At 48.8% G+C, this 15,277-nt stretch overlaps 1 protein-coding gene across 1 annotated transcript in view; it reads right to left on the minus strand.

Annotated features, from left to right (window-relative positions):
* Window positions 1-15,277, minus strand: part of sspo (SCO-spondin) — a 358,698-nt gene that overhangs the window by 263,290 nt on the left and 80,131 nt on the right. Inside the window, 5 exon segments of the mRNA XM_052023421.1 lie at window positions 5,110-5,269; window positions 8,206-8,356; window positions 9,270-9,452; window positions 10,102-10,242; window positions 12,409-12,595. Of these exon segments, the coding sequence (XP_051879381.1) occupies window positions 5,110-5,269; window positions 8,206-8,356; window positions 9,270-9,452; window positions 10,102-10,242; window positions 12,409-12,595 (822 nt within the window).

Genomic DNA, 15,277 nt, shown 5'->3' on the forward strand with positions numbered 1-15,277 from the left:
ATTTTAGTAAGGCATTTGATAAGGTTCCTCATGGTAGGCTTCTTCAGAAGGTCAGAGGCCAAGGGATCCAAGGAAGCTTGGCTGTGTGGATTAGGAATTGGCTTGCATGTAGAAAGCAGAGGGTTGTGGTGCAAGGAGTGCCCTCGGATTGGAGGGCAGTGACTAGTGGTGTCCCGCAGGGATCGGTTCTGGGACTTTTTCTGATATTTATAGATGACTTAGATGAGGGGGTGGAGGGCTGGGTTAGTAAGTTTGCAGATGACACTAAGATAGGCGGTGTTGTGGATAGTGTGGAGGGCTGTCGGAGCTTACAGAGGGATATTGATAGGATGCAGAGCTGGGCTGACAAGTGGCAGATGGAGTTCAATCCGGAGAAGTGTGAGGTGGTACACTTTGGAAGGACAAACTCCAGGGCAGAGTACTGGGTGAATGGCAAGGTACTTGGCAGTGTGGAGGAGCAGAGGGATCTGGGGGTTCATATTCACAGTTCATTGAAAGTTGCCTCACAGGTGGAAAGAACAGTTAAGGCCAATGGGATGTTGGCTTTCATAAATCGCGGGATTGAGTTTAAGAGCCGTGAGGTGATGATGCAGCTTTACAAAACTCTAGTTAGGCCACACTTAGAGTACTGTGTTCAGTTCTGGTCACCTCATTATAGGAAGGATGTGGAGGCGTTGGAGAGGGTGCAGAGGAGATTTACCAGGATGCTGCCTGGATTGGAGAGTATTGAATATGAGGAGAGTCTTAAGGTGCTAGGGCTTTATTCACCGGAAAGGAGGAGGATGAGAGGAGACATGATAGAGGTATATAAAATATTGAGAGGAATAGATAGAGTAGACAGTCAGCGCCTCCTTCCCAGGGCACCAATGCTCAAGATGAGAGGTCATGGCTTTAAGGTTATGGGTGGGAGGTTCAGGGGAGATGTCAGGGGGAGGTTTTTCACCCAGAGAGTGGTTGGTGCATGGAATGCACTGCCTGGAGTGGTGGTGGAGGCAGATAGATTGAACAGGTTCAAGAGCTTGTTGGATAGGCATATGGAGGAGTGTGGGATGGGGGGATATGCGGGAGGAAGGGGTTAGGTAGTGTGAGGGTGGTTTGATGGACGGCACAACATGGTGGGACGAAGGGCCTGTTTTGTGCTGTATGGTTCTATGGTTCTATGGAAAGAAGGTTAGCTGGCTAACAGGAAACAGATCATCATCAGAAACGGGCCTTGTTGGTGAAATGTTTAGGCCCCAACTTTTTCCAATTGATATCAATGGCGTAATGATGGCACAGAAAGTGTGGTTGATCAATTTGCTGTTGACACAAAGACAGGTAGGCAAGTAAGTTGTGAAAGGGACATAAGGAGGCTACAGAGGAATATGGATGGGTTGCACGAGCGGGTAAAGATCCGGCATGTGGAGTACAATGTGGGAAAATGTGAAACTGTCCATTTTAGCAGGAAAAATATAACAACATATCGTCTAAACAGTGAGAGATTGCAGAGCCTTGAGATACAAAGGGATCTGAGGGCCCTGAGGCAGGATTCACAAAAGGGTTGGATGAAGGTACAGTAAGTTATTAGGAAAGCTAACAATGTTTTTGTTAATTGACAGAGGAATTCAATAGAGCAGTGGTCTCCATATCTAGGGAAAGACGTTGATGCATTGAAAGCAGTTCAGGGAAGCTTTACCTGGTGCATTGCCTTATGAGGAAAGGTTGGACTGGATAGGTTTGGATGTCCCTGGTGAGAGGGGATGTGACTGAAATGTGTCAGATCAATTGGCTGACAGATCCTCGATAAGAAAGGGAGTAGTAGATTACTGCAGAGATATGGGAGTGTGGACGAGATTACAATTAGGTCAATAGGTATATGGTGCATCAGGATCAAAAACCTGAGTGTGGGGAGGTGTAAGATCAGGGGATATTTGGGTGGAGGTCTGCATAGGCATGTTCCAATGAAACAGGGGAGTCACAAGAGGATACAGGAACGGTGGTGTACAAAGGCTATAATAAATCTAGTCAAAAGGAAAAGAAAAGCTTACAAAAGGTACAGAGAGCTGGGTAATGTTAGAGATCTGGAGGAGTATAAGGATAACAGGAAGGAGCTTAAGGAGGAGATTAGGAGAGCCAGAAGGGGACATGAGAAGGCCTTGGCAGGATTAAGGAAAACCCCAAGGCATTCTACAGGTATGTGAAGAACAAGAGGATAAGATGCGAAAGGATAGGGCCTATCAAGTGCAGCAGTGGGAAAGTGTGTATGGATCTGGAAGAAATAGCGGAGGTACTTAATGAATACTTTACATCAGTATTCACTATGGAAAAAGATCTGGGGGACTGTAGTGGGGACTTGCAGTGGGCTAAAAAGCTTGAGCATATAGATATTAGGAAAGAGGAGGTGCTAGAACTTTTGGAAAGCATCAAGCTGGAAAAGTCACCGGGACCGGATGAGATGTACCCCAGGCTGCTGTGGGAGGCGAGGAAGGAGATCGCAGAGCCTCTGGCGATGATCTTTGCATTGTCGATGGTGACGGGAGAGGTCCCAGAAGATTGGAGGGTTGCAGATGTTGTTCCCTTATTTAAGAAAGGGAGTAGGGATGTGAAAGCCATAGAAAGGGTTCAGAGGAGATTTCCAAGGATGCTGCCTGGATTGCAGAGCATGCCTTATGAAAACAGGTTGAGGGAACTTGGCCTTTTCTCCTTGGAGCGACGGAGGATGAGGGGGGACCTGATAGAGTTATGTAAGATGATGAGAGGCATTGATCAGTTGGATAGTCAGAGGCTTTTCCCCAGGGCTGAAATGGTAGCCACAAGAGGACACAGGTTTAAGGTGCTGGACAGTAGGTGTGGAGGAGATGTCAGGGGTAAGTTTTTTTACTCAGAGAGTGGTGAGTGTGTGGAATGGGCTGCCAGAAACGGTGGTGGAGGCGGAAATGATAGGGTCTTTTAAGAAACTTTTGGATAGGTACATGGAGCTGAGAAAAGTAGAGGGCTATAGGTAATCCTAGTAATTTCTAAGGTAGGGACATGTTCGGCACAGCTTTGTGGGCTGAAGGGCCTGAATTGTGCTGTAGGTTTTCTATGTTCTATCATACCCACCATGCAACCAGACCAGGGGAGGTTTAACTGGGTGTTGCTGGCTGGACAGTTTGTCATGGGCAGAGAATATCTGGGCTGTTGCCTTGGAACTCAGGGGACTGAGGTGAGGTTTAATTGTAGCCTGTAAATTGAAGGGTGAAGAGGAAGGGCTGATTTTGTCTAGCAGAGAGATCAGTAACTGGGAACAAGGATCAGTGACAAAGCACATCGATGAGGGTAGAGCAGTGGATGTGGTGTACATGGATTTTAGTAAGGCATTTGATAAGGTTCCTCATGGAAGGTTCATTCGGGAAGTCAGGAGGCATGGGATCCAGGGAAACCTGGCTGTGTGGATTCAGAATTGGCTCGCCCATAGAAGACAGAGGGTGGTGGTAGATGGACCGTATTCTGCCTGGAGGTCAGTGACCAGTGGTGTTCTGCAAGGATCTGCTCTGGGACCTCTGCTCTTTGTGATTTTTATAATGAGGATGTGAAAGGGTGGGTTAGTAAGTTTGCTGATGATATAAAGGTTAGTGGTGTTGTGGGTAGTGTAGAAGGTTGCTGTAGATTACAACAGGACATTGATAGGATGCAGACCTGGGCTGAGAAGTGGCAGGTGGAGTTCAACCTGGAAAAATGTGAAGCGATACACTTTGGAAAATCAAATTTGAAGGCAGAATACAAGGTCAACGGCAGTGTGGAGGAACAGAAGGATCACGTCCATAGATCCCTCAAAGTTGCCACGCAGGTCGATAGGATTGTTAAGAAGGTGTATGGTGTGTTGGCCTTCATTAGTTGGGGTATTGAGTTCAAGAGCTGTCAGGTAATGTTGCAGTTCTATAGAACTCTGGTTAAACCACACTTGCAGTATTGTGTTCAGTCCTGGGTACCTTATTATAGGAAGGATGTGGAAGCTTGAGAGAGGGCACAGAAGATATTTACCAGGATGCTGCCTGGGTGGGAGAGCATGTCTTATGAGCATAGATTGAGCGAGCTAGGGCTTTTCTATTTGGAGAGGAGGATGAGAGGTGAGTTGATAGAGGTGTACAAGATGATAAGAAGCATAGCTCCAGTGGACAGACAGAGACTTTTTCCCAGGGCGACAATGGCTAACATGAGGGGACATAACTTTAACGTGATTGGAGGAAGATATAAGGGGGATGTCAGGGGTAAGTTTTTTGTACACAGAGAGTGGTGGGTGCGTGGAACGTACTGCTGGCAGAGGTTGTGGGGGCAGATACATTAGGGACATTTAAGAGACTCTTAGATAGACACATGAATGATAGAGAAATGGAGGGCTTTGTGGGAGGGAAGGGTTAGATAGATCTTAGAGCAGGATAAAATCTCGGCACAAAATTGTGGGCCGAAGGGCCTGTACTGTGCTGTAGTGTTCTATGTTCTATGTTCTAACAAGGTTGAAGTCAAAGTGTGAAACACGCAGAGAGGGGAGGGGAGGGGAGGGCTTTTTCTTCCCTCCAAAGGTTCGTGGTGGGGTGGGGGGGTGGGGGAAGTAGGGAATCAGGAGTCCTCTGATGGAGAGGGTGGGGGAGGCAGAAATCGTCGCAATGTGAAACAGACCTGGGTCAGCTGGACAATGAAAGGGGAGCTGAGAACTGGGATTAACAGGCAACAAGCACGTTGTGGGGGAGAGGGGTGAACGGCTGATTCCCATCCTGAGAATTTCTAGGAATTCTCAGATCGCATGGCTTTGGAGAGGGTGCCGTGATTTATTAGAGTGGACACTCGAGAGAGGCTGAGACTGTTCCCTTGGAGGGGGAAGGTTACAGACGGATGTGTTGAGGTGTGGGATGCAGGAAGGGGTTTAACGGAGTGAACCAGCAGGAGCCATTTCCTGGCGGGAGGGTGGGACCCCAGAGGAACGGAGCGAAGGGGATCAGTTTCAGGGCCAGGGGAGAGGAGGTGGAAGCTCACAGACACCAATAACCCACATCCCCCTCGTCAATCCCACCAATGCCCCACCTTATACCTGGAATATTCCCATCATTAACCCCCCTGCCTAGTCTCATTGACACAGCACATGACCCTTACCTGTGGACAGCCCAGTGCAGTGAGGGGACAGTATGTGGAACAATCAACTTGCTGCCCCTCCAAACACTGACAAACTTCACACTGTCCGACCCTCCAACGTTCACCCATTGCGAAGGTCCTGCCCTGGGAGATGCAGTCCTGGCAAGCTGCTGTCTGGCACCTGAACACGGAGACAACAATGGGTAGAGGGAGAGAGCACAGTCTAACTGCCCTGGGACACAGCCACGGGGGTTCTGCATAAGATCAGGACCCCAACCCTAACATATCCTCGGATCTCATCTCCAATCCCAACCCACAACAAAACATGCAGCCCAGGACACGGATGCCAACCCAATCATAACCCTGGACCTCACTCTGAATCCAGGACTCCAATCCTCCCCTGAGCCCGGGGCTAATCCTCATCCATGATCCCAGCTCCAGGATCTTATTCTCAAAACAAACCGAGAAAGAACCCTGCTCCCAACCCAGGACCCCAACTCCAACCCAGTCAGGATCTCAATCCCAACCCTTGAATACAACATTCAATCCTAATCTCAACCCAAAACAAGGATCTCTACACAGGACACTAACCCCAACCCCCAGGAACCTAACCACAAGACTAACCACAAACATAGAAAAGCTACAGCACAATTCAGGCCCTTTGGCCCACAAAGCTGTGCTGAACATGTCCCTACCTTAGAAATTACTAGGCTTCCCCATAACCCTCTATTTTGTTCAGCTCCACGTACCTATCTAACAGTCTCTTGAAAGACCCTATCGTATCAGACTCCACCAACATTGCCGGCAGCCCATTCCATGCACTCACCACTCTCTGAATAAAAAACTTACCCCTGACATCTCCTCTATATCTTCTCCCCAGCACTTAAACCTATGTCTCCTTGTAGCCACCATTTCAGCCCTGGGGAAAAGCCTCTGACTATCTACCCGATCAATACCTCTCATCATCTTATACACCTCTATCAGGTCCCCCCTCATCCTCCATCTCTCCAAGGAGAAAAGGCCAAGTTCCCTCAGCCTGCTTTCATAAGGCATGCTCTACATTCCAGGCAGCATCCTTGTAAATCTCTTTTGTACCCTCTCTATGGCTTCCACATCTTTCCTGTAGTGAGGCGACCAGAACTGAGCATAGCACTCCAAGTGGGGTCTGACCAGGGACCTATATAGCTGCAACAATACCTCTCGGCTCCTAAATTCAATTCCCCGATTGATGAAGGACAATACACCATATGCCTTCTTAACCACAGAGTCAACCTGCGCAGCTGCTTTGAGCATCCTATGGACTCGGAACCCAAGATCCCTCTGATCCTCCACACTGCCAAGAGTCCTACCATTAGTACTGTACTCTGCCATCATATTTGACCTACCAAAATGAACCACTTCACACTTATCTGGGTTGAACTGCATCTGCCACTTCTCAGCCCAACTTTGCATCCTATCTATGTCCCTCTGTAACCTCTGACAGCCCTCCAAACTATCCACAACACCCCCAACCTCCGTGTCATCCACAAACTTACTAACCCACCCCTCCACTTCCTCATCCAGGTTGTTTATAAAAATCACAAAGAGCAAGGATCCCAGTACAGACCCCTGAGGTACACCACTGGTCACCAACCTCCACTCAGAATACGACCCTTCAACAACCACTCTTCACCTTCTGTGGGCCAGCCAGTTCTGGATCCACACTGCAATGTCCCCTTGGATCCCATGTCTCCTCACCTTCTCCATCAGCCTTGCATGGGGTAACTTATCAAATGCCTTGCTGAAATTCATATACTCTACATCTACTGCTCTCCCTTCATCGATGTGCTTAGTCACATACTCAAAAAATTCAATCAGGCTCGTAAGGCAGGACCTGCTCTTGACAAAGCCATGCTGACGATTCTTAATCATATTATACCTCTCCAAATGTTTGTAAATCCTGCCCCTCAGGATCTTCTCCATCAGCTTACCAACCACTGAGGTAAGACTCACTGGCTTATAATTCCCTGGGCGATCCCTACTCCCTTTCTTAAATAAGGGAACAACATCTGCAACCCTCCAATCTTCCGGAACCTTTCCCATCTCCATCGACGATGCAAAGATCATCGTCAGAGGCTCCACAATCTCCTCCCTCACCTCCCACAGCAACCTGGGGTGCATCTCATCCGCTCCCGGCGCCTTATCTAACTTGATGCTTTCCAAAAGTTTCAGCACCACCTCTTTTCTAATATCTACATGCTCAAGCTTTTCAGCCCACTGCAAGTCCCCACTACAATCCCCCAGATCCTTTTCCGTAGTGAATACTGACGTAAAGTATTCATTAAGTACCTCCACTATTTCTTCCGGATCCATACACACTTTCCCACTGCCGCACTTGATAGGCCCTATTCTTTCGCATTTCATCTTCTTACTCTTCACATACTTGCAGAACGCCTTGGGGTTTTCCTTAATCCTGCCCACCAAGGCCTTCTCATGTCCCCTTCTGGCTCTCCTAATCTCTTTCTTAAGTTCCTTCCCTTTAGTCTTGTACTCCTCCAGATCTCTAACATTACCTAGCTCTCTGTACCTCTTGTATGCTTTTCTTTTCCTTTTGACTAGATTTATTATAGCCTTCATACACCACGGTTCCTGTATCCTCTCGTGACTCCCCTGTCTCATTGGAACATGTCTATGCAGAACTCCACACAAATACCCCCTGAATATTTGCCACATTTCTTCCGTACTTTTCCCAGAGAACATCTGTTCCCAATTTAATCTTCCAATTTCCTGCCTGAGAGCCTCATAATTCCCTTTACTCCAAGTAAACGCCTTTCTCGTCTGTCTGTTCCTATCTCTCTCCAGTACTAACGTAAAGGAGATAGAATTATGATCACTATCACCAAAATGTTCACCCACTGAGAGATCTGACACCTGACCAGAAATCTATCCATGTCCAAGGTCAGAAAGCCAAGGCAGGATCACAACTGCAAACCGGTGTTCCCAATCCCAATCCCAGGCCTCCAACAACAATGACTTAAACCCTAACTCTGAACCCAACCTGACCTCCAGTTGTATTACTGGTGTCTGGCCACTGAACCCTGACCCCATTGGCTGCTGCCAACACCAGACAAGAGTTACCTGCGAGCCTTGCGGTAAATGCCTCGGCACTGGTTCCCCTGTCCATGTTGCTTGGGGTTGTTGGGGCTGCGGAACGACCACTGAACACTCTGGACCCCACAGGGCCCCAGGCACTCGCCCCAGGGAGACCAACTCGACCAGCCACAGTCCACTGGGATTAACAGAGGACAAACCATGATAACAGGACAAGACCGATGGTGAACCTCCCCAGAAGTTCTCAACAATCGAGGTCTCAGCGTCCCAAACCACCAATTTCACACTCCCTGTTCAACTGCGGTCTGCTGCCTGTCCGCACACCACTCCTCCGTGTCTCCCACCCCTCCCACGTCCACCCTGACCCCCCCACCTCACTCACCTCCACCCCTCCCTCTGCCACCCCTCCCTCCCACACCCTGACCACCACCTCACCCCTCCTCCCACACCTTGACCCTTGCTTCACCCCTCCTCCCACACCCTGACCCCTGCCTCACACCTCCCTCCTCCACCCTGACCCCTGCTTCACCCCTCCCTCCTCCACCCTGACCCCTGCCTCACACCTCCCTCCTTCACCCTGACCCCTGCCTCACCCACCCCCCAGACCCACAAACCCTCCCTCATCCACCCAGCCCCAACCTCACCACTCCCTCAGCTAGTCCCCCCACTCACCTTATCCACCCCTCATCCCTCCGTCACCAACCCTCCATCCTCCGACCCCTCCCCCTCCCTTGTCCATCCCTCCCCTTCCCTGACCCACAACCCCTCCCTCACCACCCCCGTGACAATCACACACCATCTGTACCTGCCCCACACCCCCGAGGAAAGCCCAACCCCACAGTGACACTGGGTCCCGAGGGGCGTTGTTGCTGCCCTCACTGGACTCATGGGCTGCCTGTAACTCCCGGCACCCCACCACCACCACCACCCTCCACCTGTAACCACCAGCACCCTACCCCTGCCTTCTGCCTGTAAGCCCCAACACCCCACCCTCTGCCTGTAACCCCCAACACCTCACCTGTATCCCCCAGCATCTGGCCCCCAGCCTCCGCCTCGACTGCCCCTCCATTCCCCACCCACTTCCCGGTTACCTGAGCAGTCAGGGTTCAGACGACACTGCTGCAGACGGCCACCCAGACAGGTGCAGTGCTCGCAGTTAACCTTGACCGTCTGACCAGGCCAGTACTTGACCCCATCCACATGACATGGGCAGTCGGCAGGGTGGACACAGTGCTGGTCAATGTCCAGCACCAACCCCTCTGGGCACCAACAACCTGGGCACAGGACACAGACATCAGGGTACCAGAGGGAATGTACACCCATTAACCCCACCCCCTCTCAACACAAATGTACTGGACATACACACACTGTACACGCACACTCCAGTGCTGACACACTGTACACACACTCTCCAGTGCTGACACACACTGTACACACACTCCAGTACTGACACACACACACTGTACACACACACACTCCAGCGCTGACACACTGTACTCACACACTCCAGTACTGACACACACTGTTCACACTCCAGCACTGACACACACACACTGTACACAAACTGTACACACTCCAGTGCTGACATACACTGTATACACCCATCCACTGTACGCAAACTGTACACATGCACTCCAGCGCTGACACACACACACTCCAGTGCTGACACACACGCACACCCCAATGCTAACACACTGTACTCACACACTCCAATGTTGACACACGCACAGTACACACACTGTACATACACTCCAATGCTGACACACACTGTACACACACACTCCAGCACCGACACGCACACACTGAAGCTCTCTACCAGCGGATGATGAACCAAACCACCTCACCGCCACATATTACAAACCACCCCCGTACAACCCACCCCCCTCCATACAACCCACCCCCAACACCCACCTCCAGTCCTACCTGGGAAACAGCTGGCAGTTGGGGGGCAGCTGGTCTCTGTAGCCAGGTGTGCACAGGTCAAAGGGCAGGTAGCACAGTCCCATCTAACCAGATGCTCAGGACAGTGGTGAGCACTGGGACAGTCGTCTGAATGGCAGGGAGCTGCAAGAGAGAGAAGACCATGAGGGAGGTAAAAACAGAAAATGCTGGAACACTCAGCAGGTCAGGCAGCGTCAGTGGAGAGAGGCAGTACATGTTTCAGGTCAGAGATCCTTGGTCAGGAATGGGAAGTGGGAAATGAAGCTGCAGGGAGGGATGGAGGAACAAGAGGGTGAAGTCAGGGTGAGGTTGATCGAGCTGATGGGTTAACGGGGGCAGGTAGGGAGGGACAAAATGGTCCTTAATGAAGGAATAGAATCCTAGGGTTGTACAGTGCCAAAACAGGCCCTTCAGCCCACCATGTCCATACCAACCATTTTGCCCATCTGCACCAATGCCCACATTAGGTCTGTATCCTTCTTTGACTTGGATATTTAAATGTTTGTCTAAATGCCCTTTACATGGGGAGAAGATCCTGACTATCTACCCCATCTATGCCCCTTACAGCCTTACATGCCTTTCCAATCTCAGACAACCTTCTTTGTTATCCACAACACCATCAATTTTCAGTCATCCACAAACTTACCAATCGTACCCTTAACATTCTTACCCAAGTTGTTAGTATATACCGCAAACATCCAGGGTCCCAGCACCGACCCCTGCAGTACACCACTGGTCACAGACCTCCAATCAGAAAAGAATCCTTCCAACACTGCCTCTCTCTCCTATCACTAAGACAATTTTGGATCCAATTAACTAGCTTGCCTTGAATCTTCTGGACCAGCTCACCTGAAGTTCAGATAGACAATGTTTACCACCCTGCCTTCATCAATCTTCTTAATTAGCTCCTCAAAGAATAAATGGCCTTTGAACTCACTAACTCTCTTTTAAAAGACTCCGTCTTGTCAGTGTCACTTCAACCACAAGCACCTGTTCACCAAGTCCTCATTTACAATATTGAAATTAATCTTCCCCCAATTCAAGACCTTAACTTGAGGATCAACCTTATCCCTTGTCATAACTACCTTTCAGTATGACCCTCATAAATTTATACACCTCATGTCTTCCCTCAGCCTCCTCCATTCCAAGGAAAACAAACCCAGCCTATCCAGTCTCTCCTCAGAACAGAAATGCTCCATCCCAGGCAATATCCTGCACACATCTCCTCTGCATCCTCTCACAATCACTTTCCTGTAGTGTGGCAACCAGAACTGCACACAATATTCCAGCTGCAGCTTAACCAAAGTTATACCATAATCTCCCACTCTTATATTCTATGTCCCAGTCTTTGCAGGCAAGTATCCCAAACGCACTCTTCACCGCCCTATCCACCAGCAGTGTTACCTTTGGGGATCCGTGATGTAAACCAAGGTCCCTCTGTTTCTCAATATACTCTCAGGCCCTACCATTCATGGTGCATGTCCTACCCTCATTATTCCTCCAAAAACTGCATCACAATTCAATTCGATAAAGTCATGGAGTACTACAACACAGAAACAGGCTCTTTGGCCCATTTAGTCCATGCCGACCTGATCTTCTGTCTAGTCCCATCTACCTGCACCCAGACCATATCCCTCCAAATCCCTCCCATCCATGTACCTATCCAAACTTCTTTTAAATGTTACAATTGAACCACATCCACCACTTCCGCTGGCAGCTCTTTCCACACTCGCACCACCCTCTGAGTGAAGAAGTTCCCCCTCAGATTCCCATAAATATTTCACTTTCACCCTAAACCTATGTCCTCTAGTTCTAGTCTCAACTAACCTTAGGGGAGAAAGCCTGCATGCATTCACCCTATATATTCCCCATTTGCCCATCTTACCAACTGATCAATGTGATCCTCTAGCCCATGACTACCCACCTGCCCATCAATGACACCATCAATTTTTGTGTCAACAGCAACATTAATAATCAAATCCCCTACATTCATATCCAAATCATTATTGTCCAATACAAACAGCAAGGCTCCCAGCACCAGTCCCTATGGTACATCGCTAACCACAGTCTTCCAATCACAAGAATATCCCTCCACCATCAACCTCTGCCTCCTTTCACTAAGCCAATTTTGGATCCATATTGCCAACTTTCCTTGGATACGATGGACTCAGACCTTACGGACCAGTGTGCACCAGCCCCTGTATCACGGGTCTCTCTCACACTCTAAACCTACTAATCCTCTCTGGTATCAACCAACCCCACCTTCTCCCACATGGTCCAGTTACTCACTGATGTCCAGAGTGACGGGTGACTCAGGCAGCTGTAGACAGGGCTTCCCTCCATTGCGTGGGCTCAAACAGGTCCTCTCTCGGATCACAAGCCCCTCACAGTCTCGTGTGCAGTTTGACCACTCTGTCCACTCCGTCCACTGGCCGTCCTCTGCAGGCAGATGAACAGTCAGACAGTGTAAACTTCTCTGTGGGACACAGCAAAGGGGGACAGGATGTACACCGGCTCGCTAGGGACTGAGGGTCAGGAAGGTCTCACTGACCCCTACATGTGCCAGGCTATATTACAACGTCTTTGCCTTCATTCGTAGAATCATAGAACATAGAACAGTACAGCACAGGTCCTTCGGCTCACAATGTTGTGCTGACCTTTAGACCATCTAACCCCTTCCTCCCACATATCCCCTTATTTTAAATTCCTCCATATGTTTATCTAGTAATCTCTTGAATTTGACCAATGTACCTGCCTTCACCACCGCCCCAGGCAGCGCATTCCATGCCCCAACCACTCTCTGGGTAAAAAACCTTCCTTTGATATCTCCCTTGAACTTCACACCCATTACTTTAAAGACATGCCCTCTTGTATTGAGCATTGGTGCCCTGGGAAAGAGGCACTGGCTGTCCACTCTATCTATTCCTCTTAATATTTTGTACACCTCTATCATGTCTCCCCTCATCGTCCTTCTCTCCAAAGAGTGAAGCCCTAGCTCCCTTAGTCTTTCCTCATATTCCATACTCTCTAAACCAGGCAGCATCCTGGTAAATCTCCTCTGCACCCTTTCCAACGCTTCCACATCCTTCCTATTAATGAGGCGACCAGAACTGGACACAGTACTCTAAGTGTGGCCTAACCAGAATTTTGTAGAGCTGCATCGTTACCTCGTGGCTCTTAAACTCGATCCCATGACTTATGAAAGCTAACATCCCATAAGCTTTCTTAACTACACTATCCACCTGCGAGGCAACTTTCAGGGATCTGTGGATATGAACCCCCAGATCCCTCTGCTCCACACTACCCAGAATCCTGCCATTAACTTTGTATTCCACCCTGGAGTTTGTCCTTCCAAAGTGTACCACCTCACACTTCTCTGGATTGAACTCCATCTGCCACTTGTCAGCCCAGCTCTGCATCCTATCAATGTCCCTCTGCAATCTTCGACAATCCTCTGCATTATCCACAACACCACCAACCTTTAACAGAAGTGGGAGAGGGATGCAGTGACGAGCAGTGACTGTTTTTGATTACCAGTCTCAATGCCCACCACCAGCCCTGGCACCTTTAAATAAATCGGGAATAAAAAGCCTGGCCCAGTAACTGTGACGATAATGCTCTGGATTGTGATAGAGCATAGAACAGCACAGCCCTTTGGCCCATAATGTCTGTACTGACCATGATGTCAATCCAAACCCATCCCGTCTGCCTGTACATGGTGATTATCCCTCCATTCCCTGCCTGTTCATGTGCCTGTCTAAACACCCCTTAAACATTGCTATCGTATCTGCTTTCACCACCTCCCCTATCAGCTTGTCCCAGGTACCTACCACTCTCTGTGTGAAAAATCCATGTCCTCCAGTATTTGACATTTCCACCCTGGGTAAAAGACCACGACTAGGTACCCTATTGATGCCTCTCATAATTATATTTTATATACTTGTGAACCACCAACGTCCTTGAGGGCAGTCCACCCACACCCACTCTCATCTCCATGTGATCTGGACCACCAGAGCACTGATCTCCTGAAGTGGCTCAGGGCTTGGGTCAAGGCTTTTGGGGAAGGGGCAATGGTTCACTCGCTCCTAAAGCACCAGATCCCATGAATGAGAAAGAAAAGAAAGCACATTATTCCAAATACAGTCTGAGGACAAACACCACAGGACCCAAACCAGCGTCTTCAAATTAATTTAGGGCAATTACAATGGTGCGAGGAAGGAGTTCGCTGTGGCGGACTGGGTAAACAACGTAAGAGACTGGCCAGTAGGGAACTGTGACAGGAACTCGAGCAGCTGGTCTATAACACTCAGCAAGAGTTTATCTCAATCATAAGGAGGGATTCCATGAGAAAGAGGCACAATCCATGGTTAACAAAGGAGAATGATGTTAAATTGAAAACTAGAGTATATATGGTGGCAAGGGCTGGTGGGAGACTAGGGGACTGAGAAGTTTTAGGATCCAGCAGAAAGACTAAATAGCTCAGAAGGAAATGAATTTTGAGAGAAAACTTACATGTCGTATAAAAACAAACAGCAAAAGTTTCTATGGATACATAAATAGGAAGAGATCGGGTAAGGTAAGTGTGGGGCCTCTAGAGAATGGGGCTGGTGAATTAATAACAGCAAATAAAGAACGGACTGAAATGTTGAATAAATTTATTGCATCAGTCTGCACCGTGGAAAACATTGCTAATATCCCGACGATATCAGACAGACTAATTTCAAACAACATGGTTGTGCTCAGAGGAAGAAATGGAGGGTTCATCAACTGAATTTATATGCACAGAACTCAAAAATAAGAAAGGTGCCACCGAGAACACCATGGGGACACCGAGGAGTAGATATGCAGGCAGATTACGAAAAGGAGTTAAAAACAACAGGATTATCATTGTGGGTGACTTCAACTTCCCCAACATAGACTGGGAACTCTTCAGTGCAAAAGGTTTAGATGGGGCAGAATTTGTTAGGTGTGTCCAAGAGGGTTTCCTGAAGCAGTCTGTGGATTATCCACCTAGAGGGGAGACTATACTGGATCCTGTACTGGGGAATGGGCCTGGCCAGGTGACCAACCTTTCAGTGGGTGAACACTTGGGAAAGTGATCACAACCCCTTAAGCTTTAAGATAGCTATGAATAAGAGTGGACCTTGCAGGAAAGTAT

This window comes from Pristis pectinata, chromosome 9 (genome assembly GCF_009764475.1).
Source record: "Pristis pectinata isolate sPriPec2 chromosome 9, sPriPec2.1.pri, whole genome shotgun sequence".
NCBI lineage: Eukaryota > Metazoa > Chordata > Chondrichthyes > Rhinopristiformes > Pristidae > Pristis > Pristis pectinata.